Raw genomic sequence first — 27738 nt, forward strand, 5'->3', positions numbered from 1 at the left:
ACCAAGTAAATCCTTGTGCCTCATCTTTTTAATGTTTGCTTTATTTTCTGCTTATTATTTATGCAAGTGTTAGCTTAAAGAGTTCGAGAAAGGGTTGTGTTTTATTCAGGGCTATTCAACCCCCTTTCTAGCCGGCCCAACGGTCCTACAAGAACTATGTATTTGGTCATTTGTCTATTCTATGATGTGTTTATGACTTGTTCTATTGTATTGCATTTTATTTATATTTGACGAACATATGGTTTGTGGTGGATTGGTCACCTTGTAGAGGAGAAGTGCTGCATTGTATGACCATAAGGTCTTGTGACAGAGGGTATCCCTTCAAACAGACTTTTTAGAATGATCCTCTTGAAAGGAGGCCAACTTGCTATAAAGGGATTAGCTAATTAGAGCTTAATAGGTTTTCCCTAACTTAATGTTAGGAAGTGACTTATGTAATTTAGATTGTATGATCGAGGGGTCTTTAGTGGCAGAGAGTATCCCTTTAACCGGATTTTATGTTATCTCTTTACTTAATAGCATTAATCTAACGTTAGGAAGTAATTAAGATAACCTGTATAACCGGGGGGGCCTTTAGTGATAGAGAGTATCCTTTTAACCTGACTTTTTAGAGTTACTTTTTTATTTAATAGCGTTGGAAACTGGTGTAAACACTCTGGTGTAATTTTCACGAAGTTGTATTGGTCTTTGATTAGAATCCCTATAAGAGAGTATATATAAAGGTAAAGAGATGAACAATTAGGAATATTAACTAACACTATAATAAAATCAAAATTCTAAAATTATTCCCTAATCAATTATCTTTCCCTCTTAGCTCACTTCTTCTCTTTCTTTCTCTCTCAAACTCTAGTTCTTAAACTTGTATATAGCCTTGATTGTCTAAATAATTTACTTTATAAAATTAACTATAAACTAGTGTTTAATCAACGATTCATGTGAAATTGATTTTTTATTATTTGATAATATTTCATGTACTTATGGATTGACAATAGAACCGAGCTCGAATTATTCATGAACTATTAAATTTCATTATGAGCCGAGTTCAAGCTTAAAAATTAAAGCTTGAATCAAATTGAAGTCGAGCTTAAATTTAAATAAAATGAACCAAGCTCGAGATCGAACTTCTTAATGCTCAATTTAATTACACCCTCCTCCAGGGTCTAGCTGCAATACCGTGGCCCCCAAGATATATATTATTAAATATTATAGTTTGATTTTATTAAGAATTAAATATTTGACGGGTGCGACTTGTCTCAATGGTGTTTCGTCTTCGAGCAGCAGTGCTGCGAGATTTGAGGTTTTCCCATCTGCATTGTTCCTTTTCTTTGAATCGTTTCTGCATCCATCGCATGAGATTAGAATTCGGGATATTGAATTACTGCAGCGCATAGGAAGGATCGAGCGGGATTGATCTCCGGAGGTTTGGCTGTTTCTTTGCTGCAATTTCCGGAACGAAAGTTTGGATTTTTGGTCTCCTTCTCGCAGGAAATTCGATAATTTAGGTTTTCTTTTGATTTTCTTGGATGATAAAGATCGAGAATGGAGGAGAGGATGCGCGAATGGTGCGGGCGACTTGGCAACACCCAACCGGACATGTTGCTCCAGATGGTGTCCCGATTGGTAGTGATTGGAAACCCTAAACTAGCCGAAGGGCTCGTTTGCCAGTGGCTGCTGCCAGTGCCATCTCAAACCAGTTAACTGGTACTCTTTTACCTTTCGCAGCAATCCTCATTACTTTGAATCTCTTGATCAGTTTTTCATAGTTCTGTCGCATAGAAACTTTCAAATGCCTATAGAGTAGCGCAGTTATTGAATTATTGGATTACGTATTTCCTGATTGATATACTTAGCCATTGCCTGTTTGGCATTTTTGTCCTTACATATGGCGGCTTCACAGTTGGACAGAATAATACCATACTTTGTTCTGACCTTTGTTCACCAATCATTGTGATTCATTAATAATATATAATTGGTGCCGATCCTGGTATTATTCTAAAAGTAATCATTTTTCTTGGAACTATCTCTAGTCTTGTAGCTTTAGTCTACATTCTCCCATGTCTCCTTCCCCGTTTATGCTTATCTAGAATTAACCATCTCTGCTTTGGTTACATGAATACGGTACAAATTCAATGCAAATTCATATCTTCACTATCCTCCTTTTATTTACTGCAACATGCGAATTGATAACTTGGACTTCTTTCTTTTGATCAACAGAATCACAAAGGAGATGTGCAATCACCAATCCAGTTAAGTTGCCCTTTTTTAAGATTGATGTTGGTTGCTGTAAGTATTAGAGTTAATTGTTAATGAGTGTTCAATATGTAAGTTCAGTTACAGATTAAGTATTATGCCATTAGGTGATATACCAAACTCATATATACTTGTGTGCATTAGTTCTCTTTTGAATCCATATAATACATGTTTGTCACTTTCAACTTGATACCAGAGGATACTGATTCTAGACTTACCTTTTTCTTCTTTTCAATCCCCTTGAGAAGCTTCAAGTTTAATGTGATGTCTGTTCCACCCCCTCCTTCCTCTACTCTTTCGTTCACATTTTTTTTTAATCTCTTCAATCCTCTTATGAGATGGCATATCCCCTTATCCCCTCCCAAGAGCTGAGGGACATGGATTTATCATATTGCTACATCAAATACTTCAGTTTGAAAGAGATTTAAGGGAGAAAATATTACTTCTTTGAAGAGTAGATCAAATAGTATCTCTGTTTCCCATTGTCAACTCTTTTGAAAATCAATCCATAGTGTTGCATCAGAATTCTATCAAGCTGAATAAGTATTATGTCTTCATCATTTTTTTCAGATGTTAGTTTCTATTATCTATGTTCTATCATAAGGGGGAAGTTGGAGTTAATAGTTAACGTCCTATGATTTTTTTTACTTCAGCTGCGAATTCTAGAATCCTACAAATAGGGTATAGAAATTCTCTTTGTTGGATATCATCCCTTTTAGGTGGACTTATTTGTAAGTTGTAAATATGAATATGAATTGAACCCGTTTAAGTGATCTAACTTGAGGTTATTGAGTTTCGTATTACTGGATATGGGTTTAATGTGTACAACCTTTTAGCCCGATCAGTTATCATCTATGAACTAATAACGGATCGGATTCTTATATAAGGGAGAGGTCCCCGTTGGATTAGGGTATCTTGACATAAACCCTTGTTCCCCATTGACGAAGGTTGAGGCGCCATCATCCTAAATCCCTCGGAAGACTCTTTGATTGTTTCCGCTTCTTCTTCTTCCTCAGGGATATTCAAACGACGCTACGGGACAATGATGACTCTTCAATTAGATTCCTTGTCGCTTTTTGTTTATACTTTTATTATGTTTTGTCATGTACATGATGAAACTAGATCTCATGCTTAGAATTGTTCTCTGTTCAAATTCCTTTTGTTCCTTGAATTCATATGGTTAGGAGAAATCAATTTCTATCAATTGGTATCACAGCCTATGTTTTATCATTTTCATGGCAGTGCAGTTTAGGTTTTTTCGTCAATTTGTTATTCTTTATGCTAGATGAAGTTTTCCTTGTATAAACCATGTTTGATCGTCAAAAACTTTTGCAAAGAAAACCGAGGACAAGGCTTGAGTTTTCATGTCTTTCGCATTTTCGCGATAAACCTGAAGAACAACGGTGAACCGCTACTTTCTTTGTCAAAAACCACCACATTTGATCTAATGTTAGGTTAAACTATGATGGTGTAATTGATTTACCTGGTTGGGCAATTGATTACCAAGCCTAAAATAATGAACAGAATCGACGGGAAGCGATTGGCCTAATCAATCAATTGAAGCCAATCGATTGCTATGCATAGCAATCGATTGATACGGTTGAATTCGCGTTCGACTGCTTCTAGCAATCGATTAGCATCAAACACCAATCGATTGCTAATTGAAGGGTCGCATAGATTCAATTTTTGATCAATTGGCCAAATCGATTCAAGTACCAATCGATTGGTGATGTGATTCCCTTAAATCGTGACAAATTGATTGGAATCGATCAACCTAATCGATTGGTGCCATCAATCGATTAGGAATTTGATTTAATCGATTACATCCTTGAAATCACGACGGGATAGGTTCAATCGATCAGCCTGATCGATTGAAATGGCCAATCGATTGATTGTCAATACTGACATCAAGCACAGAAGGCTTTCAAATCGATGGACAGATTGCTTGGATATTACCAGTCAATTAGCATACAGTAGACTTTCAAATTGATTAAAGCAATCGATTAGGTAATTCCAATCCATTGTCATAAGATATTAATCGATTCATAAGCCTAATTTTGAGTTATTAAGACTAATTAAGTAGTTATCTCTATTTGATTAAAGTTCATAGAGTTTTCTTGGGTCTATTTACACACATGCTACTAAATTGAACTACTGTATCAACCCAAAGGAAGGCACATTAGATAGGTTTAGTGTATTTTGTGTTGGTAGACATATATCTATGCTACAAGTAATTAACCCAAAAGAAAATTACTTTTATGCTAGATATATGATAGCCTACAACTATGAAGCAAAATTTATTTTGTTCAGATTATACACAAAATATGTCAACCCAAAGAAAGACATATTGCGTGGTAGATTAAATAGCAGCGGAAAATAAAGAGCACCTTTGTTTTTAATTGGTTAGCGGTCTCGTGACTACTACTCTATGACCCGTGATCCTTGACGGCACTTGTTGGATAATCCACTACTAATAGTTCTTCCAGAGGAAGCAAATTCGTACAAGTATAAATACAATGAATATGCAAGTATGAAAAGAATTTACCAACAACACAAGAATGAAGATTTAGTAAAGTTGTTGGAGAGCTTTTCGGAGCAAATGTATTGTCACTTGCACGAACAGTAGCAGCACAGCTGAGACAGAATGAATCAAAGTGAAAAGTTGTTTTGGTTCGATGCTCGAGGGCTTCTTTTATAGGTAGTGTTCGATCAACTGAAAAATCGTTCAGTCATGATCCATCTATCGATCGACTGAACCCTGCGTCTTCCTTCTTTGCGTTGATCTAATCTTCGCTTCATTAATTGCATTTATTGTTCGGTCGACTGATCCTGGTGTTCGGTCGATTGATCAGCTGATCTCCTTGTTTGTCGAGATTCGATCTTCCAACAGTGTTTCCAAAATGGGTTTGGTCGAGTGTTTCCAAAATGGGTTTGGTCGACCGATCCTTGGGTTTGGTTGACTGAACCTCCTGTTCGGTTGACCGATCCCTTTGGATTCTGCAAAACAAAGTTCTTGCAACACAAAGTTAACATAGTAGTATAATGCTACATGAGTAAGAAAAGACAGTAAGACTTGTCTTGATCTCAACTTGGAAAACTCCCGGTTTCTTCAATTGGACCAGCAACCTAGGGTTTGTCTCTTCCAAGAACACGATCTGCCCGTTACTTCACTCCAGTTGTTTACCTCAAGCTACCTGCTAAACATTTTGTTCTCTAGACCGGTTTGGACTTTCCCTGCTCAATGTCTGATCGCCTGATCCACTAAGATTTTTCCTGCAATACTAAATTAGCCAACAACAATAATAGTAATGCAAAATACTATTGTAAAACTAAACTTAGGTTTACCAAGAACCGATGGTCCGGTCGACCGCGCGCGATCAACCGAAAACCTTTCGATCAACTTTGATTGGAGTTTACTCCTCCAAGACTTCTCATTATCTAAGGTTACCTCCCCCTAGGGTTTCACCACCTGCTTTACTCACCAGGACCTAGGGTTTTCAACACCTGACTTCACTCACCATGACCTAAGGTTATCTCTCATAGGGTTTTCACCACCTGCCTTCACTCACCAGGACTCAGTATCGGATTGGCCCGCCAGGGATTCGATATCGGGTCCTCCGGACCTACTGAATCCTTCTGCTATATGTCAAGTCCATTTGACCCATCTAGACTTCCTACCTGGTTTCCACGATTTGTCGAGATTTTCCTTGCCTAGCCGCGATTAGGACTTCCCTTGCCTAACCACAGTTAGGACTTCCCTTGCCTAACTACAGTTAGGACTAGTCACTCGGTAGACTACTCACCCTTCTAGTCATCCAGTTAACCTTGACCTGACTAGAGTCCATTAAACATATTGTCAAACAAATATCAAAACTCTAGAGGTCGATTACACCAACAACATGTTCTTGGCTTTAATCGTAAGCTTACATTATTTTCACTCTTTTAATTTCAGTGCAATTTGTAACTGCCAGTATTAATAACATCCCCATACTAATTGGTTCGAATTTTGCTGAATAAAAAAAGTATATGATTGTAGTCTTAGGCTGCATGGACTTAGACTATGCATTAATACATAATTGCCCTGTACCCCCTGGCTAGTTCTTGCACTGTAGAGCAGAGGGTTGAATTTGAAAAGTGGGAGCAATCAAACCACATGTGTCTAAGTATCATGAGACTTTCTTCTGACATCAATTAAAGATTCAATAACTAAGGGAGAGGATGCTTAGAGTTTCCTTAGCCAATTAGCAGACCGTTTCATGGCGAACGAAAAGTCAAGATTACCACACTTCTTTCGAAGTTGGTAACTATGTGGTATAATGACAAAGAAAATATAAGGACATACATTATGGAGATGTCCAATATCGCCACAAGTCTGAAAGTACTTAAACTCGAAATGTCTGAGTCTATGTTAGTGCATTCCGTTTTAATGCTTTTGCTTGCGCGGTTCACTATTTTTAAGATTTCTTACAATACTGACATGTGATATGTCCGTAAGTGCACGGAGATGTGTCAAGTAATAAAAGATATTGAACCTATAAAAACTTTAAGTGCTAGTTTACTAAACAAATTCAATTATCTTGACTAATTTCAGGTGTTGAATGTCGAGAACTAAAAAATCCAATGAAGGGGGTGAGGAAGGAGTGAGAGAAGAGATTCAATCAGAAAGATAGAAAGAAGGTAGAGAGATTTAGGTGAATTTGATCGGTGAAGGAAATTCTAGGATTTTTGTTTTACCATATTGTTAGTAAACACCTAATCTATGTTAATTTTCCATCCTCAATGGTGATTCAAGTAGGTAGACCGTCCTATGGTATCCGATGTAAACTTTTGGAACTACACCGGTGTATCAACTCCAATTCATTGTCTACTTTCATGGTAGCTAAGCTTAGGGATAGCTTTCATAAGGAGACCCTATCACGAGATCCCACAACCCCCTAGTAACCCTCTCCTACTATGTGACGATAAATTGAAATTAATCCATTAAGATCCATGACAACCTATGGCTCCTCGCGGCATACCGATCTACTTTTGTAGTCGACTCTCCGCGTTTCAATTTTTTAGAGGTCAGAGGATTGAGTTCTCCTTTCGGTTCATCCCTAAATCCTTGTGAGATATGAATCTCGTACTTTTGGCATCGAGATCATGTTTACGCAGTAGATTCGGACTATAAATCATCATATCATCAAATAAGAACATTCAAACATTCATAGATCAAAGTAAAGGTGTTTACATAACAAAGGGCTAATCCCTAGTCCTAGAATTCAGAATCTACTCCATAGAAATGGAGTTACAACCAAACACCAAGTTAGAACGATTACAATTCAAATTTGAGTTCAGAAATTCAGAAAACAAGAGAAGAAGCTTAGGCTTGTTGCAAGATTTCTCCTCTGGATGCTCCTGATATCAATTTATAGCGTAGATGGTGATGGATCTCCTTTAGATCATCCTCTGAAGCCTTCTTGGGGCCCTTGGGTGGCACCGAAATCAAGATCCCCTTCCAAGGGGTTAAAATAATCCTTTTAGGCAAAGGGCGAGTGCCTTGACATGTGCCAGTGGGCACCGGTGCCCGTGCCGGGTTTGGCGACTGCAGAGCAGCTTTGGCCATGGGTCATGCCAGCGGGCACGGGCGCCCGTGTCGCGTTCGGCGACTGCAAAGGAGCGTTGGCTAAGGGTTGTGCTATTGGGCACGGGCGCCCATGGCTGGTTCGGCGAATGGAGCACAACCCATGCCGACTGGCACGGGCGCTGGGACAGGGTTGTCGATTGAAGCACAACCCATGTCAGCTGGCACGGGCACCCGTGGTAGGCCTGTGAACTTCAACCATTGATCTTCAATCTCCATTTTTGCTCCCTTTTATGCCCTATCAAAAGAAATATACGAGAACAGTTCTTCGGAATAGAAAAGTATCAAAGTGAAGCGTAAAAAGATGATAATATAAAATATATGCATATGAAATGGGATGAAATATGTGTCAAAGTATAATAAAAAATCCTATATGAAATATACATTAAAATCTCCTAGACCAATCCTTTGCTTATCCTCGAGCAAACATTAATATTTAAAATGCATGTGAATAATCATCTCCCAAACTTTAATAAATTCATCTAATCCTATCAAGTAGTATCATTTTTAAGCAAAGATATTCAATTAGTTTTGCCAAGCCTACAAGCTAGTTTGTGTGCATAGTGCATAGTTTGTTTCTAAGGTTTCAAGTTCCTCTCTTAATCAAATCGTCTTTTCATCGTGTTCCCATGGTTTCCCACGTTTAGGCACTTACCTACCATACGCGAGCTTCATCCCCTCTTCCCAACATAAAATCTTAAAGGCATGCTTGATATTGAGGAAAATGGATAAATATTTTCCCAATAACCTAACACGGTCTCAAAGGGACATTTTATTATTTCCACCTACGACAATTATTTTCTATCTCATTATTGCCACTCCGGATATTTTATTTCTTTTCTCCTTTTCAGTTTTCTTTCACTCGAATGTTTTATTGCATTTCAACTCTTATATGAGATTTTGATATTTTCCAAATGACTGACCCAATGCAAGCATAATCCAGTAATTAAACATGTTGGGAGAGGGTAACCTACGACCACCATGGTACTAATCCAACAAATGAATCATAACTATGTTGTACTAAATTAACCTTTCGAAAACAAACCATAAGTGAAGTGTAATGGTTAAACTATCAAGTAGGCTTATGGTGAAACCGATTTAACTCAACAACGCTTCTGTAAAATTCTACTTCAAGATAGGAAGATATGAATCACCAAAAATAAGATAGTATATTCGCATGGGTACACCAATTACGAATCACAAAAAAAATCATGCTCAATGGACCAGACAATGCGTATTCTGCTTCACTTCGAATCAACTAGACTAAAACATGAAATGAAATTAAGCTAACGAAACTATAATGGGAAACATCTAAAATAGGCATCACAAAACAATATTTACAAACAAGGTGCCTGTATACTAACCAACACTCCTAAATCCAGGTTAGGCGGTTCAAGGAAAAATTGTGCTTTACCTTCATCCACTTGCACGTTTCAATTATATTTTTTTCAATCTCTATTCATTTACTTTAAAGGTCTCTAATGTCTTGTTCCAAATATCTATGATTCCAAATGGATACACCCTCTGTACTTGGAAAAGCCCCAACCCCCTTCAGGAAAAGCTTAAGTCTTGAATTGAATAACAACACACAGTCGCTCTCATGGAATTCTCTTCTCATAATATGCTTGTCATGCCATATCTTGGTTTTTTTTTCCTTGTATGATTTGGCATGCTCTTATGCATCCTACCAGATTTCTTCCAACTCACTCAATTTTCTTTTTTTCTGACTATCTTTTGATCAAAGTTTAGCTGCTTAATAATTCAATGGGTTCTATGCTCTAATTCCACCGGAAGATGACAGGGTTCCATAAACTAGCCGAAATAGAGTCATTCCTATAAGGGTTTTATAAGTTGTCCGATATGCCCATAATGCATCATTCAATTTAAGGGATCAATCTTTCCGAGATGATAAAACTATCTTTTCCATAATACTTTTAATCTCTCTATTTGATATTTCTACTTGTCCGCTCATTTGAGGGTGTTACGGGGTGACTATCTTATGTCGCACTCCATATTTCTTTAACAAATTTCTAAATTTCCTTTCAATGAAATGAGATCCCCATCTCTAATCACTTCTCGTGGGATTCCAAATTTGGGAAAGATAATTTTTTTGAACAAATTGATAACTGTCTTGGCATCACAAGATGGAGATGCAACGACCTCAACCCATTTGGAGATATAATCGACAGCTACCAAAATGTACTTGTTCACCCCCGATATGGGAAAAAAACCCATAAAATGCACTCCCCAAACATCAAAAAGTTCAACTTCTAAAATGGCATTCTGCGGCATTTCCAGTCTCCTGGTGATGTTCCCTATCTTCCGGCAATGATCACATGCCATTATAAAATCCCTAGCATCCGAAAATTTACGAGGTGAATAGAATTAGGCTTGTAAAACTTTTGTTGTGGTTGTCCACTGTAAGCTGAAGAATGACAATGGTGAAAGATGCCACGAATCTCCTCATCGGGGGCACATCTTCTATACATGTCATCTACACATCTTTTATGCAAGAATGATTCATCCCAAATAAAATATTTTGCTTCTGCTAAGAATTTATTCTTTTGTTGATAAGTGTATCCTAGGGTGAAATCTCGCATGCTATGAAATTAGCTAAGTTTGCATACCATGGAGCACCTAAACTTCTAACAGCTAAAAGTTGCTCAATAGGAAAAGAATCATTGATCGGTAAGTTGTATCCTTCCCTTCCTTATCATCCCGGTTCAATCGAGAAAGGTAGTCTGTTACCATATTTTCTAATCATTTTTATCTTTAATTTCTAAATCAAACTCTTGAAGCAGTAATATTCACCGAATGAGTTGGAGCTTGGCATCTTTTTTTTTTCAAAAGATATCGAATCGCTGCATGAGCAGTGTAAACTATCACCTTGGATCCCACTAAATATGATTTAAACTTGTCAAATGCAAATACTATGGCTAATCGTTCTTTTTTAGTAGTGGCATAGTTTACTTGGGCATCATCTAGTGTCTTGCTTGTATAATGTATGACATTTAACTTCTTGTTTTTCCTCTGTGCCAACACTGCTCCAACTATGAAATCACTAGCATCACATTTAATTTTGAAAGGTAGATTCTGTTGGTTGCTACTCGGAAAACCTAGAGGTTCCACTGTACAAAAATTTTGTACAAAGGTCTGAACCTTTTCCTAGCTACCATGTGTTCTTTTAAATTAAATTTTGGATCGCCTGCGGAACTTAACACGTTTGATCCAAAACTTAATCTATTTGTTCTTTTAGGTTTTGACTTGGATTTCCTGCGGAACTTAACACGTTCGACCCAAATCTCCTTAAGTTATTAATTCCATTAAATATTAATCTCCATAATTGGTTCTCAGTACTGACGTGGCGAGGCACATGACCTTCTTGGATATGGGAGCAACCACCACCGACTAGACAAAACCTTTTATGGAAAGATAATATTTAATTTCCTAAAATAACTTTAGGTTAACCGAAAAGAACAATCAAATCACAAGGGAAAGAAAAACAAAAGAACACTATATCGAAAACAAATTCGAAACTCTAGAATCGTATGCCTCTTGTATTTAGTATTATTTCCAAAAATAACTAGTATGATGCGGAAAGAAAAATACTAGTTATACCTTTTAGAAAAACCTCTTGATCTTCTACCGTATTCCTCTTCTAACCTCGGACGTTGTGTGGGCAACGATTTTCCGAGATGAGAAACCACCAATCACCTTCTTCTTCCTTGCAAGTTTCGGCCATCAAAACATCTTCTAGGATGAAGAGGTTCGGCCACCACCACCATGCTCCAAGGGATGCTAGAAACGAGGCTTGCTTTCTCTCCTTCTTCTCCTTCCTTGATCCGGCCATTAACAAAAGCTCCATCAAGAGGTAAGTTTCGGCCAACAAGAGGAGAGGAGAGAAATAGGGCAGACCACAAGGAAGAAAAGAGGAGAAAATAGAATAGAGTCGTTAGCTTTGAAGCCTCCTCTACGCCTCTTTTATAATCCTTGATCTGGCGAATAAGGAAAATTTAATAAAATTTCCTTAATTCTTTTCCATTGAAAAGGAAAATTATTTAATTAAAACAATTTTCTTTCTCAATTTTATTTGTCCGCCACTTAAAACAAGGAGAGTTTTAATTAATTAAAACTTCCTAATTTGTCTCCAAAATTTATAAAATTTCTCCAATAATTTAATCCCTTCACGATTGGTTTATAAAAGGAAATTTAATAAATTAAAATCTTTCTTTAAACATGTGGATAAAAGAAAGTTATCTCTAAAAATTAAAATCTCTTTAATCTACAAATAAGGAAAGATATCAAATCTTTTCTCAATCTTTGTAGAAACTAATAAAAGAGAATTATTAATTTTAAACTTTCTTTTAAATCATGAACATGGTTAAAAGGAAAGTTTTCTTAAAATTTAAAATCCTCCTTTAATCAACAAATAAGGAAAGATTTCAAATTTTAAACTCTCTTTAAACATGTAGATGATTTACAAATAAGGAAAGTTTTACCAAAAATTAAAACCATCCTTTTAAACTACAAATAAGGAAAGAGATTAATCTCTTCTTTTGTAAAAGCTATAAAAGGAAATTTTTAATTTTAAACTCTCTTTAAAATCACGATATCCACATAAGAAATAATTTTAATAAAATCCTTTTAAATATTCTAGTGGCCAGCCACCTAAGCTCGTCATTGTTCGGCCCTAGCTTGGGTTCCAAGCTAGCTCGGCCAGCCCCGTAAGAAGGTGGGTATGCGTGGGTATAAATCTCTATATACTAGAGGCTACGATAGGGACCGAGAGGAGGAATTGGTTTTGGTCTCCGGATGAAATTAAGCATCCCGTGTTCGCCCGAACACACAACTTAATTTCATCAATAATAATTCATTCCACTAAAGAACTATTATTGAACTACCGCACCAATCCCAAATTACATTTTGGGCTCCTTATTATGAGTGTGTTAGTCTCCCGTGTTTAAGATAACAAATGTCCACTAATTAAGTAAGTTCGACAACTCACTTAATTAATATCTAGCTCCAAGAGTAGTACCACTCAACTTCATCGCCATGCCGGACTAAGTCCACCGCAGGTTTTAATGACAACCTTATGAGCTCCTCTTGGGGACATTCTCAACCTAGATCACTAGGACACAGTTTCCTTCTATAATCAACAACACACACTATAAGTGATATCATTTCCCAACTTATCGGGCTTATTGATTTATCGAACTAAATCTCACCCATTGATAAATTAAAGAAATAAATATCAAATATATGTGCTTGTTATTATATTAGGATTAAGAGCACACACTTCCATAATAACTGAGGTCTTTGTTCCTTCATAAAGTCAGTACAAAAGGAACGACCTCAAATGGTCCTACTCAATACACTCTAAGTGTACTAGTGTAATTATATAGTTAACATAAACTAATACCTAATTACACTACGACCTTCCAATGGTTTGTTCCTTTCTATCTTGGTCGTGAGCTACTGTTTATAATTTATAAGGTACTGATAACATGATCTTCTTTGTGTGACACCACACACCATGTTATCTACAATATAAATTAATTGAACAACTACATTTATCATAAATGTAGACATTTGACCAATGTGATTCTTATAAATGTTTATACCAAAAGCTAGGCTTTTAGTATACACTCTAACATCTAATCCGGAGCTTGCATTATTGGGGTTGTCACCGAGGCTTTCTTTATTCTATGCAAAACTTCCAAATATTCCAAATCAAAATTAAAATAAGTGTTTTTCAAAAGCAAATTCAAAGGTTTAGAAATCCTGGAAAAATCTTTTATAAACCGTAGATAACATATAGCGTGCCTAGGGAAACCTTGCACTCCCTTCACATTTATCGGGGGAGGTAACTTCTCTATAACTTCGATTTTTGCTTTATCAACCTTGATGGCTCTTTCATAAATTATGTGTCCCAAAACTATCCTTTCTCTGACCATACAATGACATTTCTCCTAGTTCAAGACCAAGTTAACATTTTCACATCTTTGCAATACTTTAGAAAGATTTGCCAAACGTTATTCGAAACTGGTGTCATATATAGGAAAATCATCCATAAAAACTTCCAGTATATTTTCAATGAAGTTCAAGAAAATAGCCATCATACATCATTGAAAAGTAGCTTGGGCATTGCAAAGGCCAATGGGTGTCCTTCTATAAGCAAATGTCCCATATGAACAAGTGAAGGTAGTTTTCTTTTGGTCACTTGGGTGAATTGGAATATGATAGAATCTGGAATATTCATTCAAGTAGCAGTAATGTGAGTGTTTCGCCAATCGTTCTAACATTTGATCAATAAAAGGTATCTTTTCTAGTTTTCTTGTTCAATATTTTATAATTATTGCACATTCGCCACCCTGTAACTGTTCTAGATGAAATTAACTCATTATTACTATTTTTAATCATTGTTATTCCCGCTTTTTTCGTGACCATGTGAATAGGGCTTATCCATTCACTATCTAAAATTGGATAAATCACTCTCCAACAACTTCAATACCTCTTTCTGAATGACCTCTTTCATATTTGAGTTCAACCATCTCTAATGCTCTACTGAAGATTTGTAATCAATTTCATGCAAAATTCTATACATGCAATAAGACGGGTTTATGCCTTTTATATTTTCAATGGTGTATCCCATGACTTTCCTATGTAGTTTGAGCTCCTCCAATAATCTCTGAGTTTCTATCTTATTCAAATCAACATTTATGATTACGGGATAAGTGGAGCTCGGCCCAAGAAATTCATATCTAAGTTCGAAGGAAATGACTTTAACTCAACATGAGGAATTTCGTCTTTATTTCTCCATCATTTCTTGATTCAAAACTCACAAGATTCTTTTCTACCATGAATAGATCTGGGTTTCTATCGATACCCTATGAGGAGTCAAAATCTTCATCATCTCCATATATTTCTTCATTGATCTTCTCTTAAACTACTGTATGTAGTACCTCCACCCTGCCCAAAGTGTCCACTTTAAAAGGTAATTGAGTAGCCCTCGATAAATCAAATTCAACTCTCTCCCTCTATCATTCAAGAGAATCAATGGTTCTTAACATCAATAATGACACTAGTTATGACTAGAAAAGGTCTCCCTAATATTAAGGGAGTATACATATCTTCTTCCATGTCCAATACCATAAAATCTACTAACACTATATAACCTCCTATCTTTACTGGCACATCCTCTATTATCTCCAAAGGACACTAAATTGAATGATCCACCAACTGTAAGGATACATTTGTAGGTTTCAGTTCGATCAATCCAATTCTTCTAAATAATGCATGTCGCATGAGGCTCACACTAGATCCAAGATCACAAATGGCCCTATCAATGTTTACGTTATCAATATTACAAGGTATTGAAAAACTCCCAGGATCTTTTAATTTGGTATGTATTAAAGCGATGCAGTCCTTAGATAATGTCACAATACTTTGTTCTTCCAACTTGCTTTTTACGAACAATGCATCTTTCAGGAACTTTACATAACTTGGTAGTTGTGGCGTCCTATTCTGTGAAATTACCTCGGTATGCAATTTCTCCCCAAGTTTTGGAACCTTCTTCTTGATGTCCGACTTGCCTAACGTTATCTTGTATGGAGTGTGGTGTTGTTTCAAGCAATCTAACGGATTCTCTATCCGTTTGGAGACTAGTCTCTCAACTCTTTGCTTTACCTCATTGGTGCTTCGGTTAATAACCTCGATATTTGTCTTTATTTGTTCAAAATCTTTTTATGGGCTCATCTTGTGCATAGCTACACATTGTGCAGCGGCCTCAATATCTTTTTCGCCTCCATGAGAGGGCTTTCTCTTATATCTTCCCCCCACAAGCTTAGATTTAATGTCACTTCCTCAATAAGGAAGTAAGCTTCGTCCATATTCTTCTTCATCAAAGAACCCTGGCCGCCAAATCTAATGAAATCCTAATTGCTTTAGAAATCCCCCATATAAAATAAATGAATTATGAACCACTCTTCAAGACCATGGTAATAGCACTGTAATGTAGTCCTTTGAGTCTTTCCTAAGCTGTAAACAATGATTCTCCTTCTACCTGTTGGAAATTCATGATTTGGCTTCTCAATTTTTCTATTTTGGTTGACGGGAAATATTTGTTAAGAAAACACTTCTCTATTTGTTCCCAAGTTGTGATAATTCCTGGTGGTAGCAAGTATAACTAATCACTAGCCTTGCTTGTTAAGGAGAAATTGAATCCCATTAATCTAATTGCATCTTCTGAAACACCATCCCACTTTATTATATTACAACATGTTAGAAAATGATTTAAATGCCGGTATAGATCTTCTGAAAGTGTACTTCCAAATTTCTGTTGCTGAATGATAAGAATTAGCCCTGGGTTTAGTTCAAAATCTCTAGCTTCAATCAAGGATCACAAGGTCTGAGATAAGGGTGTAAAAAAATCTTTGAGAAATCTAGTATTGTTGATCACCCGTATTGTTTCCTCTCAATCAACAACATGTTTCAAATTTAATTTAATTTCCTTGAAAAGACCAAGAAAACAAAGTTAAGACTAATGTAAACAAACAAATACAAAATAAAAATTTTGAAAAGAAAAACAGTCTAATCCAATCAATTTAAATTTCAACTAATATCAACCAAAATCAGTTTCCGACAACGACGTCAAAAACTTAATGTGTAATAAATCTACAAGTGCACAGAGATATCATCAAGTAATAAAAGATATCGAACCTACAATGATTGGTGGTTGAGTACTAGTTTATTAAACAAATTCTGTCTAGACTATTTACGAGTATTGAGTGTCAAGAACTAGAAAATCCAATGAAGGGGGTGAGGCAAGGAGTGAGAGAAGAGATTCATTCAGAATGATAGAAAGAAGCCAGAGATCAGGCTGGGAGAAGGGAGAGAGATCTAGGTGAATTCTATTGGGGAAGGCAATTCTAGGATTTTGGATTCACTACATTATTAGTAAACACCTAATCTATGTTAATTTTCTATCCTCAATGGTGATTCAAGTAGGTAGACCATCCTATGGTAACTGATATAAACTTTTGGAACTACACCGCTATATCAACTCCAATTCATCATCTACTTTCAGAGTACCTAAGCTTAGGGATCGCTTTTATAAGGAGATTCTATCATGAGATCCCACAACCCCCTAGTAACCCTCTCCTACTATGTGACGATGAATTGGAATTAATCCATTAAGATCCATGACAACCTATGGCTTCTCGCGACATATTGATCTACTTTCGTAGCTGACTCTCTGCGTCTCAATTTTCCACGGGTTGGAGGATTGGATTCTCCTTTCGGTTCATCGCTAAATCCTCGTGGGATACAAATCTCGTGCTTTTGGCATCGAGATCGTGTTTAAGCAATAGAACTGAACCATAAATCATCATCTCTTCAAATAAGAACATTCAAGCATTCATAGATAAAAGTAAAGGTGCTTACAGAATAAAGGATTAGTCCCTAGTCCTAGAATTTAGAATCTACTCCATAAAAATGGAGTTACAACCAAAGATCAAGTTAGAATGATTAAAATTCAGATTTAAGTCCAGAAATTGTAAACAAGAGAAGAAGCTTAGGCTTGTTGCAAGATTTCTCCTTTGGATGCTCCCGATCTCAATTTACAGCGTAGATGGCGATGAATCTCCTCTAGATCTTCCTCTGAAGCCATCTTGGGGTGCTTGGGTGCCACCCAATCGAGATCCCCTTCCAAGGGGTTGAAATCAACCTTTTATAGGCAAAGGGCGAGTGCCCTGACACGGGTCGTGCCGGCGAGCACGGGCGCCCGTGTCGGGTTCGGCAACTGTAGAGTATTGGCCACGGCCTGTGTTAGGTTCAGCGACTGTAGAGGAGCATTGGCCACGGGTCGTGCCAACGGGCATGGGCGCCCATGGCCAGTTCAACGGATGGGGCACGACTCGTGCCAGCTAACATGGGCGCTAGGATAGAGTTGTCGATTGGAGCATGACCCATGCCAACTAGCACAGCCATCCATGGTAGGCCTGTGAACTTCAACCATTGACCTTCAATCTCTATTTTTGCTTTTTATGCGCCCTATCAAAATAAATATATGAAAGCAGTTCTCCGGAATAGGAAAATATCAAAATGAAGCAAAAAGAGACGATAATATGAAATATATGCATATGAAATGAGATAAGACATGCGTCCAAGTATGATAAAAATGTTATATGTAATACACACATCAAATACTCAAAAGGGAAAGTGGACATTAAATGAGTTTATAGTTCAGTAAGTGCAAGAGGAAGAGATACTGAGACATGAACTTAGCATCTGATTCTTAGGGGTCGAGCAAGAAGAAAAAGAGGATCAATAAAGGAAAGAGAAAGTAAACTACAAATTCTGGGGGTTATGACCATGAGTAAAAGAAACAGGATAAGGAGTTCACTTGTCTCTTCTGTAAGAAGAAAAGCCATATAAAAAAAGACAATTCAAAATACACCAACTAGCGCGTAAAGAAAGATAAACTTTTCAACTTTGTTAGTTCAAAAGTCAATTTGATGATTGTATCATGACACTTGGTGAATAGATACCTGTGCTACTACTCACATAAATATTACCATGCAGGGTTATCTCAGGAGCCGTCTTCTGCTTGATAATGAAAGATACATCTATACAGGGAATTGGAAGAAGACTAAAGTAGAGTCTATTTAGGAACTAATGTCTTTATGGATTTAGCAAATACATTTATCGTACCTTCTTTTCAACAAAATTTAATTTTAATTTCTTGTTTAGACAAATCAGGTTATTCTTATTCATTTGGAAATGGAATGTTTGGTATTTACTCAAATTCAGTGTTGGTTGGCAATAGTTCCTTGATAAGCTTTATAAATTAGACACCATAACTCCTATGGTGGACAACGTGTTTATGCATAGTATAGGTATGAAACTCAAATTAACTGACGAGAATTCATCTATACTGTGACATAGGCGTTTAGGATATATATCCAAATAACGCCTAGAAAGGTTATGTCACATGGAATTTTCAATTCCCTTAATATGTCAGACTTTGATATCTACATAGAGTGTGTTAAAGGGAAGATAATTAACAAAAGTAATAAGGGGGCAAACTCTTGTAGTGATATTTTGGAGCTAATACATACTACTCTAGATTTGACTATCTATACTTATTCATGAGAAGTCGCAATCTTTGGATATATTCAAGTTTTCAAAATCGAAGTTGAACTTCAACTAGGTAAAGTCGTTTGATCCAATCATGGAGATGAATATTACGGTCGATGTGATGGATTAAATGAACAATGTCTAGGACCTTTTGTGAATTACCTTGCTGAGTGTTAGATTGTGCATTAGTATACCATGCCCGGCACTCCCAGGTAGAATGGTGTAGCTGAGCGTCGCAATCGAACCCTAAAAGGCATGGTGAGAAGTATGATGACCTTCATTTCTCTACCAGAGTCTTTGTGGGGCGAGACACTTAAGACTGCAATCTATCTACTTAACAAAGTATCTAGTAAGACAGTAACTAAAACCTCATTCAAGATGTGGACCGTTAGAAAACCTAGCATTAGGCACTTACCGTCTGGGGTTGTCCCGTTGAGGCTAAGCCTTATAGGCCTAATGAAAAAAAAATAGACTCAAGAACAGTTACCCGCAATTTTATAGGTTACTCTAACAAGTCAAGGGGTATAAATTTTATAATCTCTTTAATAGATTCTTCTTCGAAATGGGAAACACCAAATTCATTGAGGACAGTAGAAGTAATAAGATCAGGGAAGTAATTTTTAAGGAAAACGTTAGTGATCCTTCTATGATCACTGTAAGTGCAATTAGTAGCAGTATGATCTCCATACCGCACATTATGGATATTGAACATCCAGTGGGAGTAATGAGTCAAGATATTTTTGTGTCATCTCGAATACAATTAGAGGAGTCTACTATTCAAATTGAGGTATTGCCTTATATTGAAGAGAACATACCTCAACCACCTCAGGTACAGGTGTCTTTAAGGTGATCCATAAGGGAATGGAAAACCATGACTTCTCGTGATTATGTTTATCTCTAAGATTATGATTTTGACATAAGGTTGGAAAATTATCTTGCATCTTTCTAAGAGATCAAACAATGATCTAACCCTGAAAGGTGGATTAACGTCATGCAAGAAGAGTTTAAGTCTATGGTAAACAATGACGTTTGGGAACTTGTCAAATTGTCTGAAGGTTCGAAACCTGTTGGTTGTAAATGGATATTTAAAATCAAGCGGGATTCAAGGGGCAGTGTTGAAAAGTATAAGGCTTGTTTTGTTATCAATGGATTCACTTAGAAGGAAGACATTGATTATAAGGAGACTTTCTCACCTGTGTCTACGAAAGACTCTCTTAGGATAATTATGACACTTGTAACTCATTATGATTTAGAGCTACACTAAATGGATGTAAAGACTACATTCCTCAATGGTGATATTGAGGAGTCTATATATATAGTGCAACTGGAGAATTTTGGATTTGAGGACTCAAAATACTTAGTATGTAGATTAAAGATATTCATTTATGGTTTGAAGCAGGCGTCCCATCAGTGGTATCGAAAATTTGATCAAGTGGTCATCTTATTTGGATTTAGAGAAACCCCTGTTGATTAGTGCATATATGTCAAGTTTAGTGGGAGCAAGTTTATCATACTTGTCTTGTATGTGATGACATATTGCTTGTGAGCAATAATAAGGGTATGCTGCGTGAAACTAAGTTATTTTTATCCAGTGTTTTTAAAATGAAAGATTTTGATGAAGCATCCTTTGTTTTAAGCATACAGATCTGTCATGATTGTTCAAGAGGTATTCTTGGACTTTTACTGAAGGTCTATATTGAAAAGATGCTTATAAGGTATGATATGCAAAACTATGCACCTAGTAACACTCTTATGTCTAGAGGTGACAGATTCAATTTGAAACAATGTCCACAGCTTGAAATAAAGGAGATGAAACAATTCCCTTATGTGTGGGCTGTGGGAAGTCGCATGTATGCACAGGTTTGTACACGACCAGATATAACATTTATAATGAAGATGTTAGGTAGAGATGTAAGTAACCCACGATCATCACACTGGAAAGTAGTAAAGAGAGTGATGCAATATTTACAAAGAACTAAAGGACATATACTCACGTATCAAAGGTCAGATCACTTAGAGGTGATTGGATATTCAGACTCCGATTTTGATAGATGTTTAGATAGTAGGAGGTCTACTTTAGGTTATATTTTCATGCTTGCTGGAGGTGCTATATCTTGAAAGAGCGTCAAACAGACACTAATAGTCACTTTTACTATGGAAGCAGAGTTGATAGTATACTATGAAGCATCCAATCACAAGATTTGGCTATGAGATTGATCACAATGCTGCAGATCATTGATGGCATTAACAAACCATTAAGGATCAACTGTGATAATAAAACCGCAGAATTTTATGCCAAAAACAACTGTAGTTCGTCAAAGTCCAAATACGTTGATATCAAATTTCTAGTAGTTAAAGAAAGAGGTCATGATAGAGCACATCAACACAGATTCCATATTGGTAGATTCACTTGCCAAGGGTTTGGTGTCTAAGGTGTCTCATGCGTATATTGTGGATATGAAAGTCCTTTTTATGGAAGAAGAACTTATATAGTGGGAGTCTATATTTTCTTCATTGCTTTATATTTTGTTAATAAAGACAAACATTTTGATTTAATTATTGTACGTACTTAAAGTTCAAAACATTAATGGAAATTTTGTTTATTTGTTTGACACTCTGAAATAAAGTATCATGATATATTGCTGATTCGCATTTGGTGTTTATAAATATGGTATAGATTCCATTTTGGAATTATAAGGTTTAGATCATAATTTCATGTTGTAGTTTAGCATAAAGTATTTGCAAATATGATCAGACCCTTTTGGGTCACTCACGACCAGTTGAAAATAGACATATACTGATAACATTTTATATATTTTCCACACTTCACATCCATATCTTGATCTATGTTATCAATGATATTGGTATTATGATTACTATTGGTGCTTGTTACATTTATATATAGTAGTTATGACCTCTTTAGTTTTATACGAATGAAATTAATGGACTAGATTGTTTACATAGTATTCTGTACTCATAAAAATTGATATCAAATAAAGCTTTAATTGTATTTCATATACAACTTATAAGTAGCATAAGTGGGAGGAGAATGTTAGATATTATCTCTATAGGTGCACTTATTTGTAAGTTGTAAATATAAATACGAACTGAACACTTTTAAGTTATCTAACTTGAGGTTATTGGGCTTCGGGTTATTAGATGTGAGTTTAATGTGTAGAACCCTTGAAGTCAAGCCGTTATCATCTATGGACTGATAACAAATAGGATTCCTATATAAGGGAGAGGCCCTTGTTGGATTATGGCATCTAGACATAAACCCTCGTTCCCCATTGACGAAGGTTGAGGCGTCGTCACCCTAAATCCCTCGGAAGGCTCTTCAATTGCTTCCGCTTCTTCATCCTTAGGGATATTCAGACGGCGCTACATGACAAAGATGACTCTTTAATCAGATTCCTTGTCGCTTTTGGTTTATGCTTTTATTATGTTTTGCCATGTACATGATGAAACTAGATCTTATGCTTAGGATTGTTTTCTCTGTTCGAATTTCTTTTGTTCCTACAATTCATGTGAGTAGGAGAAATCAATTTCTATTCTGCTAACAATTTTATTTGCTAGTGCTTTCCGCCTTTGCTAATGCTTTGAACCTTTTCTCAATTATATTTGCCAGTTATTATTTTTACTTATAGACAAAGTTGATATAGAAATTTAGTTTGATATAAAAAACATATTATGTTTTTCCAATTCCTTTTATTTTTCTTCCCGATTTCATAATGAACTATGCCTTGGTTGGTTTCCAACTGGTAAGTTTTAACTGCTTGGCCCCTATCTGAAAACATTGAATTGTTCACATCTGCTTGGACCTTATACGAACTGTTCACATCTGAATGTTTTAATCAATGAGAAATCTTTTTTTTCTCTGAAGTGACAAGTTACCAGCTAATTTCATAATCTGGCACCTTGTCGACTTTGTGAGTCGTAAGCAATCTGAATGTTATTATTGTCAGTGTGATTCATAAGGTCAACTGAAAACCTAGGTGTAACCGTGTAACGATCATAAAGACTTGCTACCAAAACTGTTTGTGATAGACACAAAAACAGCTTTAACTTCAATTTGTTATGGGAGATAGAAAGTTGGGAAGATACATTGTAAGGGGAGTTAGAAGATTGAACGGGATGAGAGCAAATCTGTTTACTTGGGAAAAGAGATAGAAAATATCAAATTGTTGAAAGACCATTTTAACCTCTTCTTCTTTGCACCATCTTTGTCGCCATGTAAGAAGAAAGAAAAACAATAGAGTTAAGGGAGAGGGGACGAGTAGGTAATTTTTGGAAAGGAAGGTGTTCCGGCCAAATACGTAGATAGTCAAGCTACTAGTCAACAAACTATCTAATTCATACATTCCCCAGAGATTGCGGGTGAAAGCACTTCAATAGAGAGTTAAACTGGTACCGAGGAGATCCCGGCAGGTCACTCCGATGCTCAACTTAGGGTTTGCTTGAGGTAGTATGCAGGAAAAAGGAGAGGACCTGGTCTGGTTGTAGAGAGTTCGGATCTCTTTCCATTACCTTCATGAGTGTTTATATAGATGTTAGGAGAGCATCTTCACGTCAGCCGCTGCAAAGCTCGCCCCTCCATTTTCCTCATATGAGCTAGCAAAGGAGACCAAATCTAATAGCCGTTAGTTGCCTCGCCATTCACTAAGTGTCACGTGTTTGGACGGAGGTATCTAGGAGATTAGATTTGATAATCCTATAACTTCCTCTCCATTCATCAGTGACATGTGTTCTGGAGTATTTGCAGAGAAATAATTCTCAATGATGGGATGGTTGCGCGACCTCCTTATCCACATGTCATTCCTGTGCCGTCAATAGGCCACGTAGAGTGTGGACCTTATTTGAGAATGAGGGAATGAGGAATTGAAGTTGGTGTTGAGTGACCTTAAGAGTAGACGAAGTCGGCGACTGACGTTGAGACGAAACACCACACTAAATTGAAAGCGGTGTTGGCGACTGGGGCTGAGACATAGATGGTGCTGGGCTGAGCCAACGTGGATGACGGCAACTGGGGTTGAGACATAGGCGATGTCAGCGACTAAGGTTGAGTCAAGTAGGTGGTGTCGGGATCTGAGACTGAACTAGATAGTGTGTCGGCGACTGAGGTTGAGACATAGGCAATGTTGACGACTGAGGCTGAGCTAGGTAGGTGGTACCGAGATTTGAGATTGAACTAGATGGTGTGTCGACGATTGAAGTCGAGACATAGGCGTTGTCGGTGATTGAGGCTGAGTCAGGTAGGTGGTGTCGGGATCTGAGACTGAACTAGATGGTGTGTCGATGACTGAGACCGAGACTAGATGCATCAGGGTTGGGCACTGAGAATCGGAGAATGTCGGAGTCGGAAACCGAGACAAGAGAGATGTCGATGACTAAGACCGAGACAGATGTTAGGATCGAGAGCTAAGATAGGAGTCATTGTAACTACCTTGTACTTAACCAAACTTGACTATCTGGGATGAGCGTACTGAGCCTGTTCAATTAGAACCGAGTCTCATCTAAGCAGAGTCCAATTCCCTTTAAGTTATGTTGGACCCATCTTGACTTTGACTTATAGATCGATACGACTTTTGACCCCATGAGATACGTGGGGCTGTAGAAAACTGTCGCATCAGAAGGAAAGAAAGTAACCTTCTTCATATTTTGATGAAGAAAGTTGGGTGTTTTTCCTTTATAATTTACTTTCCTCTCATTTTTTTAATATATAAATTGATTTTTATGCTATTCATTTTGTTTTTTTGGGTTCCGACACAATATGAACAATATCACCACAGATCTTCAAACGGCGGCCAAAAGGAATTTGAGTGCACTCACTGCATAAGGCTCCACCACCATCCATTATCCAACAAAAATATAGAAAAAAACAATGCCAAAATAATGAACACTATTGCCCTTTAATTCATTCACCTCGTGTGTTTGACTAGAGTGGTTGATATAGGACAAAGCTCAATTGACCCCACAGGGGAAAAACACATTCATCAACTGTTCCTCTCAAAAGTAGTGTGAAATCACTCCGCCAATCTTTGGTTCATATTTCAACATTCTTTCTAATTCATAGAATGTTAAAAATGTCTCAAAGTGGCTTTAGATGACAAGCCACTATAGGATGATTTCGGCAGTCACAATTCTGTCCTCATCTAATTATTACTTTTTAGGAGTTTGCTTAGACCTGTAATTACTAATTACCAGTGCTTGAGCATGAAATAGTTGACTCAGTTTGCCCATATCAAAACAGACCTTCGTTATGGATCATTGTTGACCAAGTGTGTAGTGCTGCTTTATTCATTCTTCATGATGGAGATTTCATCACGTTGGAAAAATTTGAAGCCTATATAATACATACATGAATGGATGCCTCAAGTTGGGAAAGCGAGGTTCAGAAACAAACAGGGAGAATGGTGAGGGCTCCTTGCTGTGAGAAGATGGGCCAAAACAAGGGGCCATGGACGCCGGAGGAGGACAAGGTTTTGGTAGACTACATACAGAGATATGGCCATGGAAATTGGAGAGCCCTACCTAAACTAGCTGGTGAGTTTAATATGATCACATATATTTCAGTTTGATGAGAAAGTTCTAAATTGTGGATCATGAACTCAGGGCTTTTGAGGTGCGGAAAGAGTTGCAGGCTCCGGTGGGTGAACTACCTGAAGCCGGATATCAAACGAGGAAACTTCACCAAGGAGGAAGAAGACACGATCATCAGATTGCACCAACAGCTAGGGAACAGGTAAATCTCTTAACCATTACCGTAATTCTTAAATTTAAAATTGATGTTTCTAATTATTGTTTTGCCAATCTGTAGATGGTCAGCAATTGCTGCGAGTTTGCCTGGTAGAACAGACAACGAGATCAAGAACGTATGGAACACTCACTTGAAGAAGCTGATGGACCCTGAGACTGCACAGATAGAGCCGACGAAGAAGAGGAGGAAGAAGAAAGGTGACTCAGCAATGTCAGTGTTTGCTGATCAATCTCAGATCAGCGAGAGCAGTCTGGATGCTAGAGAAGAAAGCTCTAGTTCTGAGATCGATGAGAGATTTTGGTTGGACGTGTTGTCGATTTCCGACGGCTCTGAGTCATCGATGAACTCAACGACGGTAGAACTCCACCCTCCGACTAGCAACTCGACCAGTTCAGTTGCCATGGCACTGATGAATTGGAACGACAACGATGATGATATGGAATTTTGGCAAAAACTCTCCAAGGGGATTGGGGACTGGATGGAATTCTCACACGTTTAGTTCATGTGGAGGATCCACAAAGCCATCATTTGTTGAAAGAATTCATACATATTTTGAGTTGGAGGTTTCAGAGTTTATGTTAAAGCTCACTGATAAGGCAGATTTTTTTTTTTCCGTGATATAATTGAATCTGTATAGATTAACACGCATCAGAGTCCTCTCGCCGGGAGTTATTCCGACGAGGTTCCTCTGACGCCTAAGTCATCATAGGTGTTCAAAGAAATGGAGAAGATAGAAGATGAAGAGAATTAAGGTTCGGGTTAGTGTATGCATACCATCCTCCCCTTTTATAGGGAATTTTATAATAAGATTTATTTTTCTTTACCGATAAGATATTTGATCTGCACTAACAAAGAGAAATAAGAAATATTATGAAAGATACAAACCTGGATTGGGCATGAAGCATGGGCCTAGCAAATTCAGTACATCAAACTTAACCCTTTTTTATTGAGCTAGTTTCTTTCACCATCGTTCAAATGGCTACTTTTATAATAACACACTCAAAGTAGAGCATCTTTTTTAATTTTTTTTAATGTAAATACTTTTTATATATCAAAAGAGAAGATACGTATTAGACACATAAAAATGAAAGATATGAGTCTGAATCTTGCTAAACATCCTCTCAATATTGAGCACATCATCCTCATATAGACATCGATTATGAGTTTTCCATAGTAGAAATATCATACAAGACTCAAGTGCCGGGATCGCGGTATCTTCGGGGAAAAGACCATGAGCATCTCATCCCGTAGGTGCAGCCACCACGTCCTTACCTTAGCTCAAAGAGCATTACTAACCGAACAGCTGAATAATGTATGGTCCAGTGTTTCATCCATGAGTTTACACAATGGACATATTTTGCATAGTTCATATGGGAGCTGATCTTTCCTGTGGAGATGCTCATGTGCTAGTAGCCAAAAGCGCGAACTGAAGCTTTGGCATAAGGTAAGGACTATAAAGAAAACGACAATTAGCAACTAAAATTTCAATTGTTAATCGGTCGCTACTAAGTGCACTTAGCGACATATTAGCAACCGAAAATTCCTAGATGATGTTTTGAATGCATTCATCATCATCCAATCCCACAACAAGTATCATACGAATGGTTATTAAAAAAATAAAGGCAAAACTACTCATATATGAAAAAATAATGATCATATGGTAAACCTAAAGTTAAAACAGATATACACAAGGTAAAATTAATTATTAGAAAAATACACAAACTAATAAATACAAGTTTTACATGTTTTTAAAAAGTATACCTTAATAAGTATACCTTAATGAGAGTGAATATTTGTGGCTGATGATAGAATATACTATTATTTATATTATTCCTGAAAAAAATATAATACAAATAGAAATACATATAGTATTAAATTAACAGAACTAGTGATAAAACAAAGCTATCTTAGAACCAAGAGCTACTTAGAATCAGGAGCTACTTATCAATAGAGTTTGGGTCTTAATTTACTG

At 36.9% G+C, this 27738-nt stretch overlaps 1 protein-coding gene across 1 annotated transcript; it reads left to right on the plus strand.

The window, feature by feature from the left end:
- The first annotated feature begins 1261 nt into the window (after positions 1-1261).
- Positions 1262-26589, plus strand: LOC121992070 (transcription factor MYB4-like). The gene is made up of 6 exons (XM_042546206.1): positions 1262-1420; positions 1533-1701; positions 2215-2246; positions 25260-25552; positions 25622-25751; positions 25827-26589. The coding sequence occupies exons 4-6, from the start codon at positions 25372-25374 to the stop codon at positions 26263-26265; spliced, it is 750 nt and encodes a 249-aa protein (XP_042402140.1). The 5' UTR covers positions 1262-1420; positions 1533-1701; positions 2215-2246; positions 25260-25371; the 3' UTR covers positions 26266-26589.
- The last annotated feature ends 1149 nt before the right edge of the window (positions 26590-27738 follow it).

The sequence above is a fragment of the Zingiber officinale genome, chromosome 6B (genome assembly GCF_018446385.1).
Source record: "Zingiber officinale cultivar Zhangliang chromosome 6B, Zo_v1.1, whole genome shotgun sequence".
Lineage (NCBI taxonomy): Eukaryota > Viridiplantae > Streptophyta > Magnoliopsida > Zingiberales > Zingiberaceae > Zingiber > Zingiber officinale.